At 63.2% G+C, this 26,700-nt stretch overlaps 4 protein-coding genes across 6 annotated transcripts; 1 reads left to right on the forward strand and 3 right to left on the reverse strand.

Annotated features, from left to right (window-relative positions):
* Positions 1-291: 291 nt before the first annotated feature.
* On the reverse strand, positions 292-7,405 carry VSIG10L2 (V-set and immunoglobulin domain containing 10 like 2). Its single transcript, XM_064173049.1, has 12 exons — positions 7,330-7,405; positions 6,863-7,234; positions 5,542-5,826; positions 4,174-4,449; positions 3,738-4,010; positions 3,203-3,463; positions 2,814-3,110; positions 1,218-1,520; positions 870-992; positions 774-798; positions 575-693; positions 292-478 (listed from the first exon to the last, which is right to left on the reverse strand). Exons 1-12 carry the CDS (start codon positions 7,403-7,405, stop codon positions 402-404), a joined length of 2,487 nt encoding a protein of 828 aa, XP_064029119.1. The 3' UTR covers positions 292-401.
* A 1,012-nt stretch (positions 7,406-8,417) lies between these two features.
* DDX25 (DEAD-box helicase 25) lies at positions 8,418-16,731 on the reverse strand. Of its 3 annotated transcripts, none has more exons than XM_064173197.1 (11): positions 16,553-16,731; positions 16,413-16,457; positions 15,479-15,614; positions 15,311-15,403; positions 15,105-15,207; positions 14,354-14,468; positions 12,900-13,077; positions 12,314-12,598; positions 11,072-11,269; positions 10,778-10,966; positions 8,418-9,042 (listed from the first exon to the last, which is right to left on the reverse strand). In XM_064173197.1, exons 1-11 carry the CDS (start codon positions 16,725-16,727, stop codon positions 8,859-8,861), a joined length of 1,701 nt encoding a protein of 566 aa, XP_064029267.1. In that variant the 5' UTR covers positions 16,728-16,731; the 3' UTR covers positions 8,418-8,858. The 3 variants fall into 3 exon arrangements, with proteins under 3 accessions (XP_064029267.1, XP_064029268.1, XP_064029269.1); XM_064173199.1 differs by having other exon boundaries at positions 8,892-9,042; positions 11,072-11,234; positions 12,361-12,598; XM_064173198.1 differs by lacking the exon at positions 16,413-16,457.
* Positions 16,732-16,880: 149 nt separating this feature from the next.
* PUS3 (pseudouridine synthase 3) lies at positions 16,881-26,056 on the forward strand. Its single transcript, XM_064173189.1, has 5 exons — positions 16,881-16,937; positions 20,750-21,171; positions 22,476-23,041; positions 23,318-23,508; positions 25,186-26,056. Exons 2-5 carry the CDS (start codon positions 20,785-20,787, stop codon positions 25,491-25,493), a joined length of 1,452 nt encoding a protein of 483 aa, XP_064029259.1. The 5' UTR covers positions 16,881-16,937; positions 20,750-20,784; the 3' UTR covers positions 25,494-26,056.
* On the reverse strand, positions 18,066-26,644 carry HYLS1 (HYLS1 centriolar and ciliogenesis associated). Its single transcript, XM_064173192.1, has 2 exons — positions 26,541-26,644; positions 18,066-19,084 (listed from the first exon to the last, which is right to left on the reverse strand). Exon 2 carries the CDS (start codon positions 19,069-19,071, stop codon positions 18,292-18,294), a length of 780 nt encoding a protein of 259 aa, XP_064029262.1. The 5' UTR covers positions 19,072-19,084; positions 26,541-26,644; the 3' UTR covers positions 18,066-18,291.
* Positions 26,645-26,700: the final 56 nt, after the last annotated feature.

Genomic DNA, 26,700 nt, shown 5'->3' on the forward strand with positions numbered 1-26,700 from the left:
TCTGCAGCAGGTCCAGGCCCTTGTGTTGAGGGCTCCAGAGCTGGGCACAGTGCTCCAGATGAGGTCTCAGCAAAGGGCCAAACTCAGCATCTCTTTAAGCACCACCATGCATAGGCACACACAGAGACAGACACACAGACACCCACACAGACACACACCCAGACACCCCCACACAGACACCACCACTCCCCCACACCCTTCACCTCCCCCCCGGTTTCTGTGCCGGATCAGGGATGTTTCCCTGTTGCAGCGCCGCAGGGGCCAGGATCCGGGAGCTGCCTCCACCTTTCCCGGCTTTATTGCTGGGAGGGGCTGGGGGCCCGGGGGGGGCTGGGCAGAGCTGAGAGCTGCCAACAGAGAGGGAAGCCGGGGGAGGAAAAGGGCACAAGGAGCCGCCGGGGTCACGGCGTCGCCGTCTCGGTGACGGTGACGTTCACAGGTTCGTCCTCGGCGGCGTCCGGCGGTGCTGGGAGCTGCTCTGCAAGGGGCGGGAGGGCCACAGGTGGCACTGGGTGGGTGCTGGGTCCCTGGGGTGGATGGCTCAGCCCTGGGCTCACCCCGGGGGTGCTGTTACCTGCTGCTGCACCGGGGACAACCGCGGCCGCCGGAGCCGATGCTGCTCCATCATCTGCGCCTGCGGCTGTCTCGGCATCCTCCGGCGTGCCGATGGGCTCCTGGGCACCAGCACCAGCCCTGGGGGGCACAGCGACACCCGCGGGTGTGACCGGCGCCGGGGGGCAGCAGCGCCGGGCGGGGGTGGTCTGGTGACTCACGTGCGGAAGAGGAGGTCGTGCAGCCCTGGGGACGGACAGAGGGACGTGAGGGGTGGGGGTGCGGGGCCTGCGCCCCCCCCGGGCCCCAGAACTCACGTGGGAGGGTGTCCCGGTGCTGGGCGACCCAGCGCACGGCCAGCAGGGACGCGACAGTGGCCAGCAGCATCCCCACCACTGCCGCCGCTGTCACCGCCGGGTAAGCCTCGAAGGGAGGCTCGGCTGGAAGAGAGCAGCCACAGTCAGCCCCTGCGCGACCCCCGGGGGCAAGGAGGGCAGAGGCAGTGTGGCAGGCAGCAGCCCCCCCGCGAAAGGCAGGGAGGGGGTGGGAGCCTCTGCCCGGTCACTCTGGAACCTACTGGCGGCAGCTGTGGTGGGACACAAACACCTCCTGCGCTCCAGCCCTGGCCGCCCAGAGCAGCGTCCCCCGCCCCTGCCCCACGTCACCTGGGGTCTGCACCTCGGAGGGGTGCCCTGCCCGGCGGTGGTTGACGGCCAAGATGCGGAAGGCATAGACCACGGCCGGGTCCAGGCCCCCCAGGCGCCGGTCGCGGGTGTGGGGCTCGATGTCCCCCGCGGCCGTTTCCCAGGGCCCCGGTGCCCGCCGCGGGGGTCTCCTGGCCTGGCGCCGCTGCACCACGAAGCCGGTCAGGTTGCCAGCGCCCTGCGTGCGCCACTCCAGCCGCACCTCGGTGCGCGCCCGCGAGTACCGCAGCCTGCTGATGGTGACGTTGGGGGGCGGCGGGTACCCTGCGGGGGGACACGGCAGGCGGGGGGGTTGGCACAGCTGGCACCGCAGTCTGAGCTCACAGCACCACAGGGTCTTAGAGGTTGGAACCTCTGGACACCATCGAGTCCGACCTGCCACAGCCTGCTCTAGGATGTCACAGTCAGCTCCCTGATGTCACACAGCACTCTGTGATGTCACACAGCACTCTGTGATGTCACACAGCCAGCTCTGTACTATTACAGCTCTGGCTCTGTGATGTCACACCTGCCACTAAACGATGTCACTCAGCCTGCTCTGTGAGGTCACACAGCCCTCTCTGTGACATCAGAGCTGTCTCTCTGATGTCACACTGCCTGCTCTTCGATGTCAAACAGCCCTCTCCACGGTGTCACACAGCCCCACCCATGATGTCACAAAACCCACTCCACATTACATTCTGCTGCAGGGTTGGAGGCTCTGCAGAGGGACCAGGCCAGGCTGCAGGGATGGGCCAAGGGCAATGGGATGAGGTTCAGCAAGGCCCAGGGCCGGGTCCTGCCCTTGGGGCACAGCAGCCCCAGGAGGGCTCCAGGCTGGGGCAGAGTGGCTGGAAAGTGCCCAGCAGGAAAGGCCCTGGGGGTGCTGGGTGGCAGCAGCTGAAGGGGAGCCAGGGGGTGCCCAGGTGGGCAGGAAGGGCAGCAGCAGCCTGGCCTGGCTCAGCAGTGGTGTGGGCAGCAGGAGCAGGGCAGGGATTGTGCCCCTGGGCTGGGCACTGCTGAGGCCACCCCTTGAGTGCTGGGTTCAGCTGTGGGCCCTGAGTGCCAGGAGGACACTGAGGAGCTGGAGCAGGGCCAGAGAAGGGCAGCAAAGGTGGGGAAGGGTCTGGAGAAGAGGGCTGGGGAGGGGCAGCTGAGGGAGCTGGGGGTGCTGAGCGTGGAGCAGAGGAGGCTGAGAGGAGACCTCATTGCTCTCTGCAGCTCCCTGCCAGGAGCCAGCTGGGGTTGGGCTCTGCTGCCAGGGAAGAAGAGATAGGATGAGAGGAAATGGCCTCAGCTTGCCCCAGGGGACGTTCAAGCTGGAGATCAGGAACAATTTCTTCACTGGAAGGGTTCTGAAAGCCTGTCCCAGGCTGCCCAGGGAGGTGGTTGAATGCCCACCCCTGGAGGTGTGTCAGAGACACAGAGCTGTGGTGCTGAGGGCCATGGCTGAGCCCCAGCCGTGGTGGAGTCAGAGAAGAATTGGGCTGGAAGATCTGCCAGGGCTTGTCCACCCAAAATGACTCTGTGATTCTATGACCCCCACCCCGGAGACCCCAAAGCCCTGCCAGGACTCACGCTCCACACGGAGGTGGACAGGGAGGCTGGCAGTGCCCACAGCGTTGGTCGCAGCGCAGTGGTAGGTGCCACCATCCCCTGGCCACTCAGCATCCCGGACTGTGAGGTTCAGCCACTCTTCTCCCTGCTCCAACTGGTACTTGGCCAGCCCCAGCGTCACCTCCTGCTCCTTGGGGTCGTACCAAACCATGGTGGCACCGAGACTGGCGCCACCGTCGTGTCGCCGGCATGCCAGCCGCGCCTCGCTGCCCTCCAGCACCGCCACCTCGCTCCTCTCCGCCTCCAGCCTGGGGACGTCTGCCCAGCGAGAAGGGACCCCGGTGGGGACGTGGAACCCCCTGGCAGCACGGTGGCAGCGCGATGGCAGCCGGCGGATGGGCAGGGCTTACCCAGCCGCAGGCGGCACTCGGTGCCGGTGGCCCGCAGGGGGTGTGCGGCCGCGCAGACGAAGTCCTGACCCCGCAAACTGTCGCCGGCACCCAGCACCAGGACGGTGGCGGAGGGCGAGGGGTCCCCCAGTGCTTGTCCCCCACCGTCCTGCCAGCGCAGGGTGACTGGCGGCGTGCCCCCCTCCCACTGGCACCGCAGCATCACGAACTCATCGCCCTTGGTGGCCGCTGCCGTGCAGGAGGGGCTGCCAGCCGGGACCCCTGTGGGGTGGAGAGGTGTTGGGGTGGGGTCCGGTGCCAAAGTGCCCCCCACCACGGAAACAAGGAGACGCCCCCCTCAAGGCTCTGCACCCCAACTGTGCCACGGGGACAGCCATTTGGGGGCAAGCTGGCATTGCTGCAGATCCCAGCCAAGGTGGCCTTACCTTGGGGTGCCCACCTCAGGCTGTGGTGTGGGGGTCACCATGGCTGTGCTATGCCAAGGAGGGGGCAGGCAGGGGTTGGGGCGGGGGGACACAAACCCCTCCCTACTCACACAGGGTGGTCCCGCACGCAGCGCCCTGCGGCAGCGCCGGGTGGGAGGCCAGGCAGGAGAAGGAGCTGCCGTTCCTGGTGGCCGCCCCTGGCTGGATGCTGGTGGCCATGGAAAAGCTCATCCCCATCACCCCCTCCTCCTCCCTGGAGGGTCCGGGGCCCACCCAGCGCAGCCGTGCCGGGGGGAACCCCCCTGGCCAGCGGCACCGCAGGGCCACGTCCCGCAGGTCGGCGGTGGCCAGGGCGGAGCAGCTGGGGGTCCCGGCTGGCGGATCTGCGGGAGACCATCGGCGCTGGGGTGGGGTGCAGAAGGTGCCCACCCCCACCCACCCAGCCTGCCCCTCACACCCACGTCCTCACCAGGCAGCTGTGTTGGTCCATCGCACCGCGCGGGGGGGCACCTGCCGGGCCGCCCCCTGCGCCCGGGGGTTACTTACAGTAGACGGTGAGGACGATGGTGGCCTGGGTGCGGGTCTGCAGGTGGCTGTTCTCCGCCAGGCAGGTGTAGGTGCCCGCCTGGGCGCGGGCGATGGCGGCGATGACGAAGGTCTGCCCGGTGTGCACCTGGGAGCCGTTGTGGAGCCAGACGTAGCGGCTGGGGGGGTTGGAGGGCGCCAGGCAGCTCAGCACCACATCCTCCCGCTCGCCCGCCGAGAACGCTCCCTGCGCCGGCGAGAAGGGCTCCACGCTGATGGCTGGCGGGTCCGGGCCGTCTGCCGCGACACAGGCACCCTGTGCCACCAGGATGCCCCGCAGAGCGACACAGCCCTCCCCGGGCAGCCTGCCCGCTGGCGGGACACCAGGCTGGGAAGCCTCCTTAGCAAGTGCCAACCGTGGCGGCTGTGGAGGTGCCATTGGTGCGCGGTGGTCAGGGAGGCAGCACAGGGACTGCAGTGGCACCGTGGTGGCCTGGGGCACAGTAGCCGTGGATGTACCATGGTGCAGGGTGGCCAGGGAGGCAATATGGTGGCCATGGGGGCACTGCAGTGGCACGGTGGTCACACAGGCACTGTAGTGGCTAACACAGTGACCATGAAGGTGCCATGGTGCAGGGTGGCCAAAGACACCCCATGCTGACATGGTGGCTGTGGAGGTGGACATACCATGCTGGCAAGGTGCACAGCGGCCATGGTGGCATCACGATAGCTATGGACACACTTTTGTGGCATGGCACATGGTGGCCATGGAAGTGTGATGGTGACAGGGTGCATGGTTGCCAAGGTGGTGCCATGGTATCCATGGGCATGCCATGGTGTCTGTGGAGCCACGATGGTGGTGACATCCTCATTCACCATGGGCATACCATGGAGGCATCATGGTGGCAGAACACATGGCCATGAGGGCATGGTGGTGTCAGGACACAGAGAGGTCATAGGTGTGCCATGGTGGGCATGGAACCATTATGGGACACTTCACATGGTGGCCATGGAGGTGCCATGGTGGTCACTGATGCATCATGGCAGCAGCATGACTGTCGGCCACAGCCCTACCTGGTGGTCATGGAGACACCACGGTGGCCACAGCCATACCATACATGGTGGCAGGGTACATGATGACCACAGATGTAACATGGTAGCCGTGGAGGCATCACGGTGGCCAAGGATGCAGGGTAGTGGCCATGGAGGCATTATGGCACTTGGTGTGCCCATGGATGTGCCACGAGGATGTACCACGGTGGCAGGGTGCTTGGAGGGCATGGTGGCATAGTTGAGGATGCCACCACGGGTGGTGCCCCCCGTGGGCACTCAGAGGCGATGCGCAGTGGGCACAGGGGGGGCACTCGTGGGCACAGGGAGGGCACTCACAGACGATGTCCAGGTAGACAGGCTCGCTGCTGCGGCTGTTGGCCTCGTTGCCCACGGTGCAGCTGTACCATCCTGCGTGGCTGCGGTTGGCTGGCGTCAGCTGCAGCTCAGCCCCGGCGTCCCCCAGCCCCTTGGGGGGCACTGAGGGACCTCCCCGGGGGTCCTGGTGCTGCCAGGAGAAGCTCAGAGGCTCTGTCCCCTCCCTCACAGAGCAGGTCAGGGCCACCGCTGCCCCCTCTGCCGCCGCCGCCGCCGTTGGCCTCACGAAGGGCTTGGAGACAGGCACTGGGGGCAAGCAGCCACGAGGGCCCCTGCAGTTCCCATCCCCTTGTGCCAGCCCTGCCAGAAGCCCCCAGACCCCTCCTGCCCCCCCAGCCGAGGGCATGCACAGTGTGAGAGCCTCTCCGGGCTGGCAGCTGAGAACATCTGTGGGCCAGTGAGGGGTGGTTGGGGCTGTGGGCACAGGGACTGCCTGGAGCGGCCACTGTGGGCCAGTGAGACCAGTTATGGGCTGGTGGGACGTTGGGCTGGCCAGGGCAAGGAGATGGGGATGGCTAGTGGAGTGCTGTGCTGGCCAGTACGGTTGGCTGGAGGTGGGGGGGTGTTGGCTAGCAGACTGCTTTGATGGCTCGTGGGGCTCCACCTTGGCTGCTGGGGCTCTGCGTTGGCTGTTGGCTGGTGGGGAGTAGCTTTGGCTAGCAGGGTGCCATGCTGGCTTCTGGGGTGTTTGCTGGCTAGTGTGGCTCTGTGTTGGCTAGTGGCATGCTTGATTGACTGGTGGGCCCCTTGGTGGCTAGTGGGCCACTGCCATGGCTACTATGGCTCTACACTGCCTAGTGGCCTGATCACTGCCCAATGAGGTGCTACCTTGGCTAGTGGGGAGCTCTACATTGGCTAGTCAGCCTCTGTGCTGGCTAGTGGCCTGCTCCTTTGGCTAGAGTGGTGCTGTCTCAGTTAGTGGGGCTCTATACTGGCTAGTGGGGCTGTGTTGGCAGGTGGAGCCCTTTCCTGGCTAGCAAGGTGTGCCAGTGGCTAGTGTGCCACTACCTTGGCTAGTGGGGCTCTGTGTTTGATAGTGACCTGCTTTGTTGGCTAGTGGAACCCTTCACTGGCTAGTGGAACCCTCTGCTGGCTAGTGGGGCCCTTTGTCGGCTAGTGAGGCTCTGTGTTGGCTAGTGGGGCCCATCGTTGGCCAGTCCCACGCGATGCTGGCCAGCAGAGGCTTTCAGCGGCCAGGGTGTGAAGGGCTGCGCAGAGCAAGGGTCGCTCAGCAGCGGGCAGTGTGCAGCTGGCAGTGCCCGCGGGGTGCCCGGTGCCTTACCCAGGACGCGCAGGAGGACCGCAGCGTATCCCACTCGGAGCCGCCCGAGCTCCGGGAACAGCGCTTGGCAGAGGAAGCGCCCGCGGGCGGCCACCCGCAGCTCCCGCAGCTCCAGCGTCCCGTTGCGCAGCGTCACCCGGCCCAGGGTGCCCGCTTCGGGCGCCACTGCCACCTCCCAGCCCGAGCCCACCGCCACGGCCAGCGGCGGACCCGAGCCCGCTGCCGCCGCGAAGCTCCAGAAGACCACGGCCGGCGGGGCCGCCGCCGCCGCCCGCCCGCAGCTCAGCTCCACCGCCCGGCCCCGCACGCCTGTCACCGTCCGCTCCTCGTAGGCAGCCTCGCCGCTGGCCAGCAGCTGGCCTGGCACGAAGCCTGCGTGGCGACCCGGTCAGAGCTCTGCTGGCCCCAGCCCTCCCGCCCTGCCCCGCACCAGCGAATCGGGGGGGACCGAAGCGGACTGTGCTCACCCCGCGCCAGCGCCGGCAGCAGGCAGAGGATCCAGGCTGCCCCCCGGGGCGGCGACGCTGCCCAGCCCCGCTCCATGCCGCCATGTCCGGTGCCAGCCCGAAGCAGGGCTGCGCTCTCCACCCAGACCTGCTCTCCGGTTTCCCTCCCGGGGCAATTAGGCCCAGCCCTGATTAACTCTTAATTATTTATCAGTCTGGGGGGGTGCAGGAACCTGACACCGAGCCCGTCTCGGGCCCCGCAATCTCAGGGCTGAGGCTGGGCGCGCTCAGCGCAGGAATGGCATCGCCTGGCTCCCACCTCTGCCAGGGGGACTTCTCCTGCCTGTTACCCACACACGGATAAACTCTGAGGCTAAACGAGGGGGCAAAGAGGCTGCTGCCCCCCTCGGGTGCGAATGTGGCGTTTGGGAGCCGGGGGAAGCCGGCGGCCGGCGGGGTTTGATATTTCATCTCCCGCTCTCCAGCCCATCAAACATTGATAGGGGGAGCAGCGGCGCTGTAATGGAACCCGGGGGGGAGCCTGGAGCACCCCCAGGGGGCATTTTAGGGTGTGGATGGTTCGGGGGCGGAGGGAGGCACAGGAGGCTGCTGCATCCAGCCCTTAAAGCTGGGATTACCCCAAGGGGGATTGTCCGGAGCGAATCCAGCTCGGAGGAGGCAGGAGGCACTTCCCTGCCGCCTCTCCGTTAATTAGAATGAATTGCTCGTTATGGATAATTGCAGTCTCAGTGCCCAGGCAGAGGTTTAGAGGGCTCAAAACCGCTCCAAATTCGGTGGGACCTGAGAACTTCTCTCACCTCCCACAAGCAGCAGCAGAAGGCAGAGGATGCAGGGTCCCCCACAGCAATCTTCTTGGGCTCAAAATGCCCCAAACGGGTTAAATTCGGGCACTGGGGGGGGGCACAGCTGGGCTGGAGCCTTGCTCCCCACCTCAAGCTGCTGCCAGGTGCCTCCATCGAGGTGCCCTCCATGCAGGACTGGGCAGAGGCTGCCTGGGGAGAAGCAGCAGATGGTGACAAACAGGCTTGGCACCGGCAGGGCCGCCAGGGCTGCACCGGCAGGGCCTGGGGAAAGCACTCAGCCACAGGTGAAGTAAAAGAAACGAATCCCTTTTATTGGAGACTTTCTGGGCGCCAGCGGAGGGAAGAAGCCCCAAGGCACAAAGCCACCCCGGGGCTGGGGACAAGTGGCCCAGGCCAGCCCCAACCTGTGCCCTGCGCACGGCGCTTGGGCAGGCGTGGGGCGGGCGGCGGCGGCCCCGCACTGCCACCTAGCGGCCGCTGCGCCCCCGCCGCTGCCCTTGCCACAGCTTCTCCCACGCCTGGAGACAGCTCGCCCAGGCCTGGGGCCCGCTAGAGAACGGTCCCCACATTTTCAGATCTCTTCACCCATTCGCGGGGAGCCTGACCTCAGCTTAAACCCCTCGGGGGGAAGGCTCAAACCTCAAAACCTCAGAGAGAGATCCAGGAACAACATCAAGGATAACAACTGGGGGCGTTGAGGTTCTCCCCCACCTACCTTCTGCAACATCACAACAAAAGCAAACAGCTAAAAGTAACCAACCAAAAGAGAACTGGGCGACTTCTCTGGGAACTGTTTCTTCCATTCTGAAGCAGCACTGGGACCCTGGAAACACATCCCAGCTCCTCACTCAGTATTCCAGCTCCTCCAGCTCCTCCATGTCGTCTGGGTCCAGCTGCTTGATCTTGGTGTCTGTAGGAGGCACAAGAAGTTGGGTTGCTGGATCTGCATCCTCTGGGAATCCTGCTTACAGATGTAGTGATGGGAGGTGGTTTGTAGAGGGTGAGGGAAAGGCTGTGGCTGTGTCCAGCTGTGGAGGATTGGAAACTCTGCAGAGGGACCAGGCCAGGCTGCAGGGATGGGCCAAGGGCAATGGGATGAGGTTCAGCAAGGCCAGGGCTGGGTCTAGTCTTTGGGGCACAGCAGCCCCAGGAGGGCTCCAGGCTGGGGCAGAGTGGCTGGAAAGTGGCCAGCAGGAAAGGCCCTGGGGGTGCTGGGTGGCAGCAGCTGAAGGGGAGCCAGGGGGTGCCCAGGTGGGCAAGAAGGGCAGCAGCAGCCTGGCCTGGCTCAGCAGTGGTGTGGGCAGCAGGAGCAGGGCAGGGATTGTGCCCCTGGGCTGGGCACTGCTGAGGCCACCCCTTGAGTGCTGGGTTCAGCTGTGGGCCCTGAGTGCCAGGAGGACACTGAGGAGCTGGAGCAGGGCCAGAGAAGGGCAGCAAAGGTGGGGAAGGGTCTGGAGAAGAGGGCTGGGGAGGGGCAGCTGAGGGAGCTGGGGGTGCTGAGCGTGGAGCAGAGGAGGCTGAGAGGAGACCTCATTGCTCCCTGCCAGGAGCCTGCAGCCAGCTGGGGCTGGGTTTTCCTCCCAACAGGTGATAGGACAGGAGGAAATGGCCTCAAGGTGCCCCAGGAGAGGTTTATGTTGGACATGAGGAACAATTTGTTCCGCTGGGGGTTGTCAAGGCCTGGCCTGGGCTGTCCAGGGCAGTGGTAGAGTCCCCATCCCTGGAGGGCTACTAAGGTGTGGTGCTGAGGGTCAAGCATTAGTGGTGCCCTGACAGTGCTGGGCTCATGGCTGGACTCCAGGATCTCAGTCCTCTGTCAACTGAAACAGCTCAATGGTTCCATGAAAACAGACACCATGGCCTGAAAAGCCACCAGTGCAGCAAGTTCCATGACAACCCTCATGATGTTCAGGACCAGCAATAAATTTGCCCTCAGGAAGGACCTGTGGCCAGGGCTGAGCCTTGCAGTGGCCACCAGCACCCCTGGGACTGAGATCTGCAGCCCAGTGGGAGGTAAATTGGCACCTGCAGTGCTGGGGCAGCTCTGGAGCCCTCAGCACAGCACAGACAGGGACCTGCTGCAGCAGGGCCAGAGGAGGCCACAGCAGGGCTGGCAGGGCTCTGCTGGCAGCCCAGGCTGGCAGAGGTGGCCTTGGGCAGCCTGCAGCAGGGAAGGCTCCAGGGAGCCCTTCTGGTGGCCTTGCAGGGCTTGAAGCAAGCTGGGCACAGAGTGTGGAGCAGGAGCTGTTGGACCAGGCCAAGGGGGGAGGGGTTGGAAGTGCAAGAGGGAGCTTGAGAGTGGAGAGAAGGGAGAAGTGTTTGGCACTGAGGGTGTGGAGAGCCTGTGCCAGGCTGCCCAGAGAGGTGGGAGCTGCCCCTGGCTGGCAGCACTGCAGGGCAGGGTGTATGGGGCTGTGAGCAGCCTGCCCTGGCTGAGGGTGTCCCTGGGGGCTGCAGGGGGCTCAGTGGATGAGCTTTGGGTGTCCCTTCCCACCCAAACCAGTCTGGGATTCCAGCACTCAGTGGGTACCAAGTGGGCTGTGCCCCAGCACGAAGAGCAGCCCAGCAAGGCCCAGGTGCAGCAGGCTGAGGGGGCAGGAGCAGTGCAAGGGCAGCTCCCGCGGGGGGTCCGCAGGGATACTCACGGAAGTGCTTCTCTATCACCTGGATGACCCAGAGCTCCTCCTGCTCCAGCATGCTGAAGGCGATGCCCTGCTTGCCGAAGCGCCCGGTGCGCCCGATGCGGTGCAGGTAGGTCTCCAGCTCCGGCTCCCTCTTCCCGTCCATGGGCAGGCTGAAGTTCACCACCACAGTCACCTGCTGCACGTCGATGCCTGCCGACGAGAGGGGCTGTGGGACGGCAGCAGCTGGCCCTGGCGGTCAGGACGGACCCTCCAGGCCCCGCAGCGCACTGCAGGCCGTGGGGAGCTGCAGGCTACCTCTGGCGCAGATGTTGGTGACGATGAGGACCTTCTCCTGCCCGTCGCGGAAGCGCTGGATGGTGCTGGCTCTCTGCGCCACCGTCAGGTCCCCGGTCAGGATGCCCACCTGGTGCCCGTCCTGGCACATCTCTGCTGCCAGCCACTCTGCGCTCTTGCGGGTCTGGGCACAGGCAGCAGCAGGATTCCTCATGGGTACTGGGCCAGGGTCACAGTGCCCAGGGGGGTTGGAAGCTCTCCACACAAGGACACTCCACAGCCTCTCTGGGCAGCCTGCTCCAGGCTCCAGCACCCTCACAACAAACAACTTTCTCCTCCTCTCCACAGGCAGCCTCCTGCCTGCCACTCTCTGCCCCTTGCCCCTTGGCCTGCCACTGGCAAGAGCCTGGCCCCAGGCTCCTGCCCCCCACAGCTCCTTCAGCTCTTGCTGCTGAGCACTCAGCAGATGCCCTCTGGGGCTGCTCTCCTGCAGCCTCTCAGCCCCAGGGCTCTCAGCCTTTGCTCCTCACACAGCTGCTCCAGGCCCCTCAGCAGCTTCCCAGCTCCCACTGCACTCTCTGCACCACTGCCCTGCCTCTGCCCCTGGGCACCACACAGCTGGGCCCAGCGCTGCACACGTGGCCTCAGCAGGGCACAGCACAGGGCAGCGCAACCTCCCTTGCCCTGCTGCCCACACTCTGCTCCATGCCCCCCACCACACCTTTGGCCTCCTTGGCCCCCAGCCCACACTGCTGCCTCCTGCCCACTTGTGCCCCCCAGCACTGCCAGCTCCTGCTCCTTGCAGCTGCTTCGCAGCAGCTCCCCCTCAGCTGTGCTGCTGCAGGAGGTTGTTCCTGCCCAGGGCCAGGACCTGCCCTTGCCCTGCTTGGCCTCCCTCAGGTTGCTCTGCCCCAGCTCTGCATCCTGCCCAGGGCTCCCTGGGTGCTAGCACAGCCTGAGGGCTCTCAGCCACTGCTGCCACTTCTGTGCCAGCAGCAAAGTGCCTGAGGCTCTTCTCTGTGCCTTCATCCAGGTCAGTGCCAAAGATGCTGAAGACTGAACCCAATTCTGACCCCTAGGGACCACCACCATGCTCTGGGCCTCCACCTAGACCCTGCCCCACTGATCTCAACCATCTGAGCTGTGTCCCTCAGCCAGGTCTCAACCCACCTCATCCCACCCACACTTTCTTTGCTCCCCTTGCTAGGATCCTGTGGGAGAGTTGTCCAAAGCCTCGCTGAAGCAGAGGTGGACACCACCTACCCAAGCAGTCGTGTGAGGATCTCCCTGGGCAGGCTGAGGGGCTCTACCTGGCAGAAGATCATAGCCTGGCCGATGGTGATGCTGCCATAGATGTTGCAGAGGGCTCTGTACTTGTGCTCCCTGCTGTGGCAGACCATGAAGTACTGCCTGATGTTGGTGAGGGTCAGCTCCTCCTCACGCAGCTTTATCACGATGGGGTTGGCCACGATCTGCCTGGCGAAGGCCCTCACCCGCTCCCTGAAGGTGGCCGAGAAGAGCAGCAGCTGGCAGGTCTTGGGCAAAGCCCTGGCAGGGACAGTGTGGACCTGTTAGCCCAGAGGAGCAACCTGGTGCCTCCCAGGAGGCAAAAAATTGGCTTCAGACTGCTTTTGGGTCAGAGGCTGCAGCCCCTCTGCAGCTGAGGGGCACAGACCTCTGCCCGTGTGTCTCAGGGTGGGGCTGACTCCTGCACTGACACTTCCCTGCTGCCCACCACCACCACGACCCTTTTGCTGCTGACTCAGCTCATTTGGTGGCAAACTCCCTCAAAGCTGAGCAGCAAAGGGGCCCAAGGCTGGCAGGGAGGGGGCAGCCCGGGGTGGCACACCTCTGGACGCGGATGCTCTGTTGGGAGAGGTTCTGGGTGTCGATCATGATGTCAGCCTCGTCCAGCACGAACAGCCTGATCTGGCTCAGGTCCACCACCTTCAGCTTGAAGCACCAGTCCAGCACGGTGCCCGGCGTGCCCACCACTATCTGCTCCTTGGACACTCTGCCCTGCCGGACTGCCAGAGAGGCAATGGCACCCAGGCCCTGCCAAAGGCTGCCCAAGAGCTTGTCCCCCCCTCCCCGCCCCATTGTCCCATCTCTGACTCCTGGGGAGCTTGTGGAGCCTGGGAGCAGAATTCCAAGTGGGGCTGATCACAGAATCACAGAATGGTTCAGGCTGGAAGGGACCTCAAAGCTCTGCCAGCTCCAAGCCTCTGCCATGCCCAGGGACACTTCCACTGGAACAGGTTGCTCAAGGCCTCATCCAACCTGGTCCTGAACACCTCCAGGGAGAGGATCAAAGGTCACAGTCTGTGACTCTGTGCTCTTGTGCCAGTGTCTCTTCCACCCCCACTGCTTCCCTACAGCTTCACAGGGGGAAACCATCCCTGTGTGGGGAGTCTGGGAGCAGACAGCAGTCAGGAAAGAGCCTCCTTAGGGGAGGGGAGTGCTGAAAGTCTTCTATGTGTGTCACAGAACCACAGAAGGCACCTTCCAGGTCTTCAAGTCCAATCTTTGCCAGCAGTGCCAGGGCACCAACAACCCAGGGCACTCAGCACCACACCTCCAAGGGCTTTCAAGCTCCTCCAGGGATGGAGACTCCATGACTGCCCTGGGCAGCCTGGGTCAGGCCTGGGCAACCCTCGAGGGGAAGAAATTGTTCCTCGTGGCCAACCCAAACCTCCCCTGGGGCAATATGAGGACATTTCCTCTTGTCCTGTCCCTTCCCTGGCAGCAGAGCCCAACCCCAGCTGGCTCCTGGCAGGGAGCTGCAGAGAGCAATGAGGTCTCCTCTCAGCCTCCTCTGCTCCACGCTCAGCACCCCCAGCTCCCTCAGCTGCCCCTCCCCAGCCCTCTTCTCCAGACCCTTCCCCACCTTTGCTGCCCTTCTCTGGCCCTGCTCCAGCTCCTCAATGTACTCCTGGCTCTCAGGGCCCACAACTGAGCTCAGCACTCAAGGGGTGGCCTCAGCAGTGCCCAGCCCAGGGGCACAATCCCTGCCCTGCTCCTGCTGCCCACACCATTGCCCTTGGCCCATCCATGCAGCCTGGCCTGGTCCCTCTGCAGAGCCTCCAACCCTGCAGCAGAGCACAGCCACCCAGCTTGGTGCCATCTGCACACTGCCTGGGGGAGCCTCAATGCCCTCACCCAGAGCATTGCTGAGGACACCTGGCCTGGGGAACACCACTTGTGAGTGGCCACTGGCTGGAGCTACCTCCAGTCCCCCCTTGCCAGGCTGTGTGGCTGCAGGGGGCTGAGCTGGAGGAGAGGCTGGCAGCAGCTGCGGCTCACCGCGGTTGCCCCGGATGGCATAGGTCACTCTGATGTCGGTGCAGAACAGCCCAATCTTCTCGATCACCTGCCCAATCTGCAGGGCCAGCTCGTAGGTGGGAGCCAAGCAGAGGCACTGGTGGGAGGAGAGGAGATGCTGTGAGACCAGACACGTCCCAGTTAAGAGCCAAGGGTGCTGCCAGGGATGGCATCCAGCAGGGAGAGAACAGAAAGAGCACAAGGCAAGTCCCAGACTCCCTGCAGAGCACAGAGGCACCCAGAGTTGGTCACGTTTGGAGATGAGGACACAGCAGAGCCAGAGGCATGCAGGCAGAGAGCAGCTGCTGTAGCTGATCTGGAGCAGAAATTAACCTCCTGGAGCATGGTGCTGGTGGTTTCTGTGCCTGGCTTCAAAGTGATGGCTTCAGTCACCCCACAGGGCCAAGATGGGTCAGCTGACAAAACTGCTTCTGCACACAGAGAGGTGCCTGTGGCTCGTGGTGGGCGTTGGAGCCACCCCAAACCCAGCAGCTTCAGCAGCTGCTCCAAACGTTACCCTCCAGGAGAGCTGCAGCTTGGCTTGAAGTGCTGCCAAGTGCCTCCCAGGAGCGGGCACCACACGCTCCACCCTACCTGCTGCTGGGGCTTGATCATCCCCTTCATGGTTAAAATCACACCAAGGTGGGGCCAAGCCCCAGAGCTCTGCTCCCAGGAAGCACCTGGAAGGCTTGACCGAGCTCCTGGTGCCTCAGGCCTGCCTCTCCTGCATTACCTGTGGGTGCTTCTCAGTGGCATTAACTCTGCTCAGCATCGCCAGGGCGAACGCTGCTGTTTTCCCTGTCCCTGACTGGCTCTGGGCAATCAGATTTTGGGGCCTGCAAGACAAAAGCTGCTCAGTAAAGCCAGGAGGGGGTGGGTGTCCCCCTGCCGTGGCAGGGAGTGCAGAGAGGGCTGTCCCACGTGGCATGTCCCACTCACGGGTACGCCAGCATGATGGGCAGCGCCGTGCCCTGGATTTTGGAGGGCCTGTTGAAGCCCATGGCATAAATCCCTTCCAGAAGCTCCTTCTTCCTGCAACAAGAAGCATCAGAAAGGGCCCACTGGGCCCTCCGGGGGTTCTTGGCAGGCTGAGGGGCAGTGACTCACAGGGTCAGCTCCTCAAAGGTTTTGATGGAGAAGAGTGGGGAGCGAGGGTCCTGCTGCAGGATCTCCACGCTGTGGCTGGACTCCACCAGGGAGGTGTGGATCAGCTTGTTCAGCAGGGAGGCTTCGGCCAGGGTCGCTGCAGGAGGGGAGGCTCTTCAGGAACACATTGTGGAGGTGGTTTGCTTGGAAGAGACCTTTCTGACCATGGGATCCAGTCCTTAACCCAGCACTGCCGGGGCAGCACCAAACCATGCCCCTCAGGACACCTACACAGCTTTGAAGCCCCTCCGAGGGCAAGGACTCCACCACTGCCCTGGACAGCCTGGGACAGGCTTTGACAACCGTCAAGGGAAACTGTCCCTCATGTCCAACCTAAACCTCTCACAGGGTAACCTGGGGACATTTCTTCTTGTCTTATCCCTTGCTCCTTGGGAGAAGAGACCAACTCCCACCTCAGAGAACGACAGAACAAAGGAGGTTGGAAAAGACCTCTGAGCTCATCGAGTCCAACCTATCCCCCAACACCTTCTGGTGAACTAACCCCTGGCAGCCCATCCCAATGCCACTCTCTTGCTGTGAAGAACTTCTTCCTAACATCCAGCCTGAGCCTGCCCTGGCACAGCCTGAGGCTGTGTCCTCTTGTTCTGTCCCTGGGGGCCTGGCAGCAGAGCCCAACCCCACCTTAAAGGGAGCTGCAGACAGCAATGAGGTCTCCTCTCAGCCTCCTCTGCTCCACGCTCAGCACCCCCAGCTCCCTCAGCTGCCCCTCCCCAGCCCTCTTCTCCAGACCCTTCCCCACCTTTGCTGCCCTTCTCTGGCCCTGCTCCAGCTCCTCAGTGTCCTTCTGGCACTCAGGGCCCTCAACTGCCCCCTCCCTGCCTCAGTTTCCCTCTCTTGCTGCACGGAAAGGCCCCGAGGAGGCTCGAGGACCCACCTCTGTCCTCCCTCTCATCGTCCTCCTCCTTATCATCGCCAGAGCCTGCAGAGGGAGGACAAACCAGGGGAGACTCTGAGGCCCCGGCCCGAGGTCCTCCTCGCCACACGGGCAGGGGCCGAGGCCTGCTCTCCCCTTACCCCTGTGGCACACGAAGCGGTCGCGGCGGGGCGGCGGCAGGCCCGGGCGGCGGAGCTGCGGGGGAGAGGGGCTGCTACCGGGGACACGCCCGGGCAAGGGGCCGAGGCCGCGGGAGGGGCGGGCCGGGCTCTGCTCGCTGCGCACCGGCTCGGCCCCGGCGCCGTTGCCCGCCATGGCGGCTGGCTGCGGCCCGAGCTGCGGCGCCCCCTGGCGGCCGGAGGGCTGCGGGCCGGAAGTGGCGCCGGATGGGCGGGAGCGGCCCGGGAGCGGCACCGGCACCGGCAGCGGCACCGGCACCGGCAGCGGCAGCGGCAGCGGCACCGGCACCGGCACCGGCAGCGGCATTGGCAGCGGCAGCGGCACCGGCAGCGGCGGGACCCGCAGGTAGGGCCGGGCTGGGCCGTTCCGCGCCGTAGGGCCCCCGGTGGGAGGCACTGCCGCAGGACGGAAGAGGTGGCACCGTGCAGGGCGCCGGTCCCGGCCCCGGGAGGCGCTGGGGGGGTCGCTGGGGCAGGGCCTGGCCCCTGCGGGCTGCCAGCACCGGGCCCGCAGCGTTCCGGGGTCCTTAAAGCGCTGGGGGCGACAAGGCCCCTGCCGTAGGGTGGAAGGTGTCTGCAGGGCGCTGGGGACTGACCCTGAGCGCGGTGGTGTGGGAGCAGCGACCTCACAGGGGCTGGGGAAGGGACTCTGGGAGCCCGCAGGGTGCTGGCCCCTGGGGAGCAGAGCCCCCGCGCTGGAGGGGGGTGCCGGTCCCTGGATGCGGGGGGCAGGGACGCGGTGGGACGAAGCAGGAGGTCACAGAAACCACAGAAAACATCTCGTTGGCAGAGCCCTCCCAGCCCAGCCCTGGCCCGGCTCTGCAGGCTCAGCACCAAACCATAGCCCTCAGCACCAGGGCCACACACTGCTGCCCCCCCCGCCCAGGGCTGCTGACTGTGCCCTCGGCAGCCCATTCCAAGGTTTGGGAACCCTTCCAGGGCAGAAATATTTCCTGAGCCTCCTCTGGGGCAGTTTGGAACCCTTCCATCTGCTCCTGTCCCTTGCCCCCAAGGAGCAGAGGCTGCCCCCCTCTCCCCCCAGCTGCTCCTCACAGTCCTCCATCCCTGGCATGCAGAGGGGCAGAGGCTGCCAGAGCTGTTCCCTATAAGGTTTGGGGGGATTTACTTGAGGTCCTGGGGGACAAAGACCCACTCAGAGGTGGATGAGAGACCCACGAAGGGCTGGAGAATCAGGACAAGTCCCATCCCACAAGGGCCCTGGGGTACCAGAACCCCCCCACAGTTGGGGTGGCAAGCAGGGTCCCCAGGCTGGGGTGAAACACTCACCCCCCCAGCTGCCATCTGGGGTCAACCTTGTGCCCCTCTGCAGGGGCCTGGGGGGACCCCTCACCAACTCCAGTCCTTGCCCCCCCCTTTCAGGGAGCATTTCTGCATGGATAAGTAACTGGGCCCCCATCCCCCATCCCTGCTGTCATTTCAGGGTGTCCTGGAAGAAAATATTTTTACCTTCATGTCACCCCCAAATTAATTTATTATCAAAATGAGGTAAAAACAGGCAAGAGGAGCCCAGAGTGGGGTGGGGTTATGATAGATGGGGAATCCAAGGGGCTCAGGAGACCTTAAACAACCCACAGCACCCCCCAAACCTTCCAGACCTTTTATTAAGCAGAGGCAGTGCCCAGGTGCCATAAACCTGCCCCAGCTGGGGTGGGGGTTGTGGGGCAGAGGCCGCGGAGCCGTCAGAAGCTGTGGGCTTTGGAGAGCCAGCGAGAGGCCCCGCGGGGCAGGAGGCCCTTGGCCAGCTCCCAGCGCACCGCCCAGCGCAGCGCCGCCCGCTTCTTCTCGGTGGGCACGATGTAGGTGTTGGGCACGCAGGGCTGCGGGGCCCTGGCGGGCAGCTCGGGCGGGCACCGCATCTGCTCCCGGATGCTCCTGCGCAGCTCCAGCCGCGGATTCTCCCCCGGGATCCCGAACTTGTCCCACTCCCGTTTGTAGTCGAAGTACTTGGCCACGCAGTCGGTCTTGCCTCGGTGATGTCCCAGCGGCTCCAGCCGAGGGGGGATGAAGGATTTGGGCGCTGTGCTGCACTGAGAAGTGCGAGAGCTCCGGCTCCGGGACTCCCTGAGCAGGAGGGGACTGTCCCCTTCGGACTCACGGGGGAAGATGCTGCTGCTGGTCTCCATCTCCCCCTCAGAGATGCTGTCGTCAGTCTCAGGCTGGAGCATTTTCTGCCTCAGGCTCCACACCTCAGGGTCGTTCTCTGACTCGTCAGAGATCTCCACTCCTCCATCAGGTCTGTGCCTTAGCACCTTCCTCTTCATCACCAACCTCTTGGTGCCCCTTTGCTCCTCGGGAAGGGCTGGCTGCACCCCCAGATCGAGAGAGGCCTCACAGCAGGCGTCCTCAGAGGACTGTGTCGACTCCCTGCTGTGTCCCTGCCGGGCATACAGGGCCAGCAGGGCTGCCAGCTGCTCCTCATCCTCTGCAGAGACCCGGCCCAGGCCTGTCAGCTCCTCCATGGTTTCCACCAAGCTGCAGGAAAACAAAGCAGAGTCAGTCTGTGCCAGGTTGGAGCTGGATAAAGCTGTCAGGGAAGCTCTGACTCTCAAATTCTAGGGTTCAGGGGAGTTGGTTTAGGCTGGGGGTATCTGGGCTGTGCTACTCCAATCCTGCTGCCAGCAGAAGGCTCCTTCACCCTCAGTGTGCAGATGGCACCAAGCTGGGTGGCAGTGTTGATCTGCTGGAGGGTTGGAGGCTCTGCAGAGGGACCAGGCCAGGCTGCATGGATGGGCCAAGGGCAATGGGATGAGGTTCAACAAGGCCAGGGCTGGATCCTGCCCTTGAGGCACAACAGCCCCAGGAAGGCTCCAGGCTGGGGCAGAGTGGCTGGAAAGTGCCCAGCAGGAGAGGTCATAGTATCACAGTATCATCAGGGTTGGAAGAGACCTCACAGATCATCGAGTCCAACCCTTTACCACAGAGCTCAAGGCCAGACCATGGCACCAAGTGCCACGTCCAACCTTGCCTTGAACAGCTCCAGGGACGGTGACTCCACCACCTCCCCGGGCAGCCCATTCCAGTGTCCAATGACTCTCTCAGGGAAGAACTTTCTCCTCACCTCCAGCCTAAATCTCCCCTGGCACAGCCTAAGGCTGTGTCCTCTTGTTCTGGTGCTGGCCACCTGAGAGAAGAGAGCAACCTCCCCCTGGCCACAACCACCCCTCAGGTAGTTGTAGACAACAATAAGGTCACCCCTGAGCCTCCTCTTCTCCAGGCTAACCAATCCCAGCTCCCTCAGCCTCTCCTCATAGGGCTGTGCTCAAGGCCTCTCCCCAGCCTCGTTGCCCTTCTCTGGACACGCTCAAGCATCTCAATGTCCCTCCTAAACTGGGGAGCCCAGAACTGAACACAGCACTCAAGGTGTGGTCTAACCAGTGCAGAGTACAGGGGCAGAATGACCTCCCTGCTCCTGCTGACCACACCATTCCTGATGCAGGCCAGGATGCCACTGGCTCTCTTGGCCACCTGGGTCCTAGGGGTGCTGGGTGGCAGCAGCTGAAGGGGAGCCAGGGGGTGCCCAGGTGGGCAAGAAGGGCAGCAGCAGCCTGGCCTGGCTCAGCAGTGGTGTGGGCAGCAGAAGCAGGGCAGGGATTGTGCCCCTGGGCTGGGCACTGCTGAGGCCACCCCTTGAGTGCTGGGTTCAGCTGTGGGCCCTGAGTGCCAGGAGGACACTGAGGAGCTGGAGCAGGGCCAGAGAAGGACAAAGCAGCTGAGAACAGGGTAAGAAGAAATGTCTCCAGGTTGCCCCAGGGGAGGTTTAGGTTGGACATGAGGATTTTCCCCTCTTCTCACACAGTGCCCAGCTGTGATTTAATCTGGGTTAATTTTTCCTTCCACAGAAGAAGGCTCAGCACAGAGCCTTGTTTGGAAGTTGGCTGTTGTGGGTTATGGCTCTGGTTGCACCAAACCTCAGGACCTGCAGTCAAAAGAGCTCAGGGTGCAGCTTCCACTCACAAGGCAGCCAAGGGATCAGGAAACCTGTAGAAGTCCCAAGCTAAGCCCCCTCGGCTCCGCTGGGAACACCAAAGGTTACAAACATCAAGGATGATTCCACAGGGAACAATCACTTCACAAACAAGCCTCTGGGTGCCACGAAGCTCCCAAAGTGCTACAGTCCTGGAGTCTCTTTCTCTGCAGACCCCGAGGAGCTGCCGGCAACTCCGTCAGGCTTCATGGCAGAGGGGAGCACAGCTCCCGATCCAGAGCAGCTCCTGAGGAGGGTGCAGGAGCTGGAGGAGGAGGTGAAGCGGCTGCAGGAGAAGCTCCGGGAGGACAAGGAGGACACCGGGGAAAAGGAAGCTCCTTCGGGCGCCGCCAGAGGCAAGAAGCGGCAGCAGCGACCCTTCGATTTCGGCGCTCACGGCCGCAGACACGTGGCACTGAAGATCGCCTACCTGGGCTGGGGCTACCAGGGCTTTGCCAGCCAGGAGAACACCACCAACACCATCGAGGAGAAGCTCTTCGAGGCCTTGAAGAAGACACGGCTGGTGAACGACAGGCAGACCTCCAACTACCACCGCTGCGGGCGCACCGACAAGGGGGTCAGCGCCTTCGGGCAGGTCAGCATCACCCTGAGGCGCTCCTGGGTGTCCAGGCTGCCATCTGGGGTGGAGAGCCAGGGAGGAGGCAGAGCTTCCAGGCTGCCATCTGGGGTGGAAAGCCAGGGGGGAGGCAGAGCTTCCAGGCTTCCACCTGGGACACAGAGCCAGGTTTTTCCATCTTAGTGCAAAGTTTCCCCATATCAGCCCCACTTTATGTTGGTGCCAGTTTTCCCCATATTTTTCCTTATTTTCCATATTAACCCAAATTTCCCATACCAGGGCCAGCTTTTTCCACATTGGTACTTCTGGTTTTCCCCATATTACCACCATTTTTGCCATACTGTCACCAATCTTCCTTATATTTATCCCAATTTTTCATCCCACTCACTTTTCCCTCATCCCAGCCCCACTTTTCCCCCATGTTTTTTTTTTCCAGGGGCCTTTTTTGGGGATGACAAAATGGGATTTAGGCAGCAGCTTCCCCACAGGGAGCAGAGGGAGATGCCCCTTCCTTGGCCAAACCTTCTCACCAGTTCCACAACAAAGCCCACAGCCAACTCCTGGCTGGCTTCCTGCAGACTGCTGCAGCTGAATTCCTGCCTGGAAGGGGCTGAGGGGAGCACAGCCAGTGGGAGGGAGCGTGGGAGCAGGATCTGGAGGTTAGGGAGCGAGCGGGTGGCTGGGTGGGCACTGAGCCATGGGCAGTGGGCACAGCCACTAGAGCTTCGTGCTTGGAGCTGCCTCAGCTTCACCTCAGAGCTGGATCAGGTTTGCCTTGGAGTAGTTTGGACTCAGAGCTGGCTCCAGTTTTCTTTACTGGGGTGGTTGGGCTCAGAGCTGCTTCAGTTGTGCCCCACCAGCCTGGTTCAGACTCAGAGCTGGTTCCTTTTTGCCCCACCAGCCTGGCGTGGGCTCAGGTGGGCTGTCTGCTCTCCTTCACAAGGTAAGCCACACAAAATAAGCTCCCGAGCCACCTCTGGAGCACACTGGCACCTGTTGTCCCCGCAGCAGGTTTCCCAGCCAGGCTGTTCCTGCCCTCAGCATCCTCTCCAGCAAAAAAGGGCCCCAAAGCAGCTGAGATCCTGAAATCCGCCTGAAGCTGGAGCTGTTTCCAGCCCAGGCTACGTAGGCAGCCTGCAGCCTTCTTTGGTTTATTAAAGGCTCTGGTGGCATCTGGCAGCAGCTCGGCAGAGCACCCACAGGCAGGGGTGGTGAGATACCCCATTCCAGATCCTGGATGTCTTCGGCAGCAGAGTGGGAAGACTTGGCTGGAGGCACCGAGCCTCCCAGCTGGGAGCTGATCCTGGTGTCCCTCTCCGCAGGTGATCTCCCTGGATCTCCGCTCCAACCTCTCGGAGGGGAAGCAGCTGAATGGCCACGGGGGTGGCTCCCGGGGCGAGGGTGAGGAGGAGGAGCTGCGCTACACCCACATCCTCAACAGGGTGCTGCCCGCCGACATCCGGGTGCTGGCCTGGGCGCCGGTGGGTGCCGACTTCAGCGCCCGCTTCAGCTGCCTGCAGAGGACCTACCGCTACTTCTTCCCCTGCGCCGGCCTGGACGTGGCCCTCATGAACGCAGCGGCCCAGAGGTTCGTGGGCACCCACGACTTCCGCAACCTCTGCAAGATGGACGTGGCCAACGGAGTGCTCACCTTCCAGAGGACCATCCGCAGCGCCGCCGTCACCTGGGCGCAGCAGGGCGCGGGCAGCAGCCAGCCGCAGGACCCCTTCCGCCTGTGCCAGTTCGAAGTGACGGGACAGGCCTTCCTCTACCACCAGGTGCGCTGCATGATGGCCATCCTCTTCCTCATCGGCCAGGGCATGGAGAGCCCAGAGGTCATCGACGAGCTGCTGGACGTGGAGAGGAACCCCCGGAAGCCACAGTACAGGTACAAGGGCTGGGACAGCCCTCCGGGGCCGGCTCCTGCGTCCGGCGGCAGGGCAGGCAGCGCTGGCTCCCCAAGAGCTGCCCGTGGAGATGCTGCTGCTCAGACAAGCTGCTGGGGGCTCTGATCCTTGGGTTTCCTGTTAAGATCATTACATTTTTAAAGGATAAAAGGGTGACTGTGGCAGAGGACAGGCTGATATGAGGGCCTTTGGCACAGCTGCAGCTGATGGGAGCCTCTAGCACAGCAGTAGCTGAGACCTCCTCTCTTTCTCCCCAGCATGGCTGTTGAGTTCCCCCTGGTCCTCTACGACTGTGAGTTTGAGAACCTACAGTGGCTCTACGACCGAGATGTGCAGGAGTTCAACGTCACCCACCTGCAGCAGCTCTGGGCCAGCCATGCTGTCAAGACTCAGGTGCTGAGAGACATGTTACAGGGCCTGGATGCTGCTCCCGTAGCTGCTGCAAACGGTAAGGGATGGGCTGGGGGTACAGGGTGGTGTAAGGGTGGAAAAGTCTTCTGAGATGAAGCATGGAATGGTTTTGGGTGGGAACCTCGTCCAGTCCACCTCACTTGCAGCCCCCAGGGACACCCCCAGCCAGAGCAGGCTGCTCACAGCCCCACACACCCTGCCCTGCAGTGCTGCCAGCCAGGGGCAGCTCCCAGCTCTCTGGGCAGCCTGGCACAGGCTCTCCACACCCTCAGTGCCAAACACTTCTCCCTTCTCTCCACTCTCAAGCTCCCTCTTGCACTTCCAACCCCTCCCCCCTTGGCCTGGCCCAACAGCTCCTGCTCCACACTCTGTGCCCAGCTTGCTTCAAGCCCTGCAAGGCCACCAGAAGGGCTCCCTGGAGCCTTCCCTGCTGCAGGCTGCCCAAGGCTACCTCTGCCAGCCTGGGCTGCCAGCAGAGCCCTGCCAGCCCTGCTGTGGCCTCCTCTGGCCCTGCTGCAGCAGGTCACTGTCTGTGCTGTGCTGAGGGCTCCAGAGCTGCCCCAGCACTGCAGGGGGGTCTCAGCAGACACAGCAGAGGGGCAGAATCCCCTCCCTGCCCCTGCTGCCCACCCTGCTGGGGATCAGCCCAGGGCAGGCTGGGGCTGGGCTGGCAGCGCTCAGTGCTGGCTCCTGTCCAGCTCTGCACCCCCAGCACCCCCAAGTCCTTCTCCCCAGGGCTGCTCTCAGCCCTTCAGCCCCAGCCTGGGCTGCCACTGGAGTTGTTCTGAGCCAGCTGCAGGACCTGGGCCTTGCCCTTGATGAATGTCAGGAGGTTCACACAGCCCCACCTCTCCAGCTTGTCCAGGTCCCTCTGGGTGGCAAGAGCATTGAGTTCAACCAAAACCTGAGTCCAAATCAAAGCTGAAATGCTTGGCCAATACAGCAAAAGAACCAGGATTCATGGAGCTCCAGGGATGGACAAGCTCGTGTGCACACCAGCTTACCTCTAACATGTACCCCAAAGCAGAAACCACAGAACCCCAGCACAGTGTGTGTTGGGAAGGGACTTCTGGAGATCATCCAGTCCAACCCCTCCTCTCAAGAAGGGCACCCACAGCAGCTTGCCCAAGAGCACAATGGCTGGGGGATGGTTGGAAGCTTTCCAGAGGAGACTACAGCCTCTCTGGGCAGCCTGCTCCAGGCCTCCAGCACCCTCAAATTAAAAAAGTTCCTCCTCATGTTTAGATGGAACTTCTCATGTTGCACCTTGTGCCCATTGCCTCTTATCCTGGCACTGGGGACCAATGAACAAAGCCTGGTCCCATCCTCCTGACTCCCACCCTTGGGCTATTGATTAGCACTGATGAGATCCCCTCAGGCTGCTCTTCTGCAGGCTCTCAGCCCCACAGCCTTTGCTTCTCACAGAGCTGTTCCAGGTCCCTCAGCAGCTTCCTAGCCCTAAATATGCTGACAATAGTAAACAAACCACTTGGTGTGGACATCACTTGATGAAAAACAGGGAGAAAGAAGCCCACACAGCAGGTTTATGCCTTCACTCTTGGTTCACTACATCTCTTTCCCATTTTCTTTCTGCCTTTGTGATCAGGACAGCAGCCCAGGAGCTTGGAATTACAGCAGGTTGTCAGAATGAGGATACAAAGAGGTAATTAAGCAGATTATCCAAACAACTGCTGCTCTCCTAATCTCATTACAGGCCCAGGGAACAGCACAACCATCCTCTGGGGCGAGCTGAAGCCTCCCCTGCAGCTCCAGGCCAGCAGCCTCATGGAAGGCGTCCGAGCCCGCACCTACAAGCCGCTGCTGGCACGGCCCAGGTGCCAGGGGCTGGAGGCCAGGATCCGCCACTTCGTGCGCAGGGGCCGCATCGAGACCCCCCAGGGCCTGCACCTGGGCGAGGACGGGGACCAGCAGCCCCCCGACAGCAAGAGGAGCCACCACGGCCCAGAGAGCGGCGCTGGCACAGAGCAGCCTCCCAAGAGGGTCTGCGTGGACGCAGAGTGACGGCGCCGGGGCCGGGCAGTGCCCGCCCGGGGAGGGATTCGGCGGCAGAGAGAGGGCATTTTCCAGGGCTACTTTTATAAACGCCAAGCTGCTCTGGGGAGTGCTGCCGTGTCTGGGCTCTGCGGAGGGCCTGAGGGCTGCCTCACCCTGCTCTGCTTTTCTTCAGCCACCAGAGAAGCACTTGGGTAGTGCTGATGTGCAGCGTTCAGGAGGGTCTGTGCACTGCTGCGGTGGCCGGGGGGGGGTAGGGGATGCCTCTCCCCCTCAGCCTGCTTTCATTCTTTAGGAGTTGACCAAAAAGTGCAGTTTTCCAGGGCTATTTCTATACATTTCCAGACAATTTGTGGCTTGCTGCTGTGTCTCAGGCCTGGGAGGGGGTCGAGGGGCACCTCTGTCCCCCTTGGTTTTCTTAGCTGACACAACAAAGCACTTTGTAGTGCTGCTTGTTACAGCGTTCAGGAAAATCTGTGCCATGCTGGGGGGGATGTGGGGGTCCCTCACCCCCTCAGAGCCTCTCTGCTTCGGGTCTTTGTGAATTGACCAAGAAAAGCATTTTTCTAGCACTCTTTTCACACACTCTTGTGGCTTTTTGCCCGTGAGGTGGGTGGAGGACCCTCAGCCCTCTCAGAGCCCCTCGCTCTGCCCTTCATTGACTGAAACTGCAGGATCTTAGTGCTCCGTTATGCACTTCAGAGCATCTTGTGCAGTGCTGCTGTGCCTCAGAGGGGCTGGGTGGGAGGTGGGGTGCCTGGGAGGGGTCCCTCAGGGTCTCTCACCCCACTTTTGGGTTTGGTTGACCTAGAATTGCAGATTTTTAGTGCAGTTTCTATGCATTTAAGGAGATCTGGCGGAGTCCGGCTCCGGGTAGGGCCAAGGGGTGTCCGGAGGGGACTCAGCCTCCTCAGAGCTCTCACCTGGCTGCGGCGCCTTGGCGCTTGTGGTGGGACCCGCTGAGACTGTACCGGGCTGGGGCAGCCAAAGACCCCCCCCACCTACCAGGCCTCCTCCTCCTCCCCCCGAAGCCCCCCGGCCGCCGTCCCCCCGTACCTGCCCGCGCCCGGCCGCTGCTGCGCTCCCGCCGCGGTCGCTACCGAGGCCGCCAACCGTCGCCGGCATTTAAACAGCGGGACGGGGCCTGCCGCGGCGGTGCCATTGGGTAGCGCTGCCGTCGCTCAGCCGCATGCCCCCTTCTGATTCGGCGTAGGCG

The sequence above is a fragment of the Pogoniulus pusillus genome, chromosome 38 (genome assembly GCF_015220805.1).
Source record: "Pogoniulus pusillus isolate bPogPus1 chromosome 38, bPogPus1.pri, whole genome shotgun sequence".
NCBI classification, from domain to species: Eukaryota; Metazoa; Chordata; class Aves; order Piciformes; family Lybiidae; genus Pogoniulus; species Pogoniulus pusillus.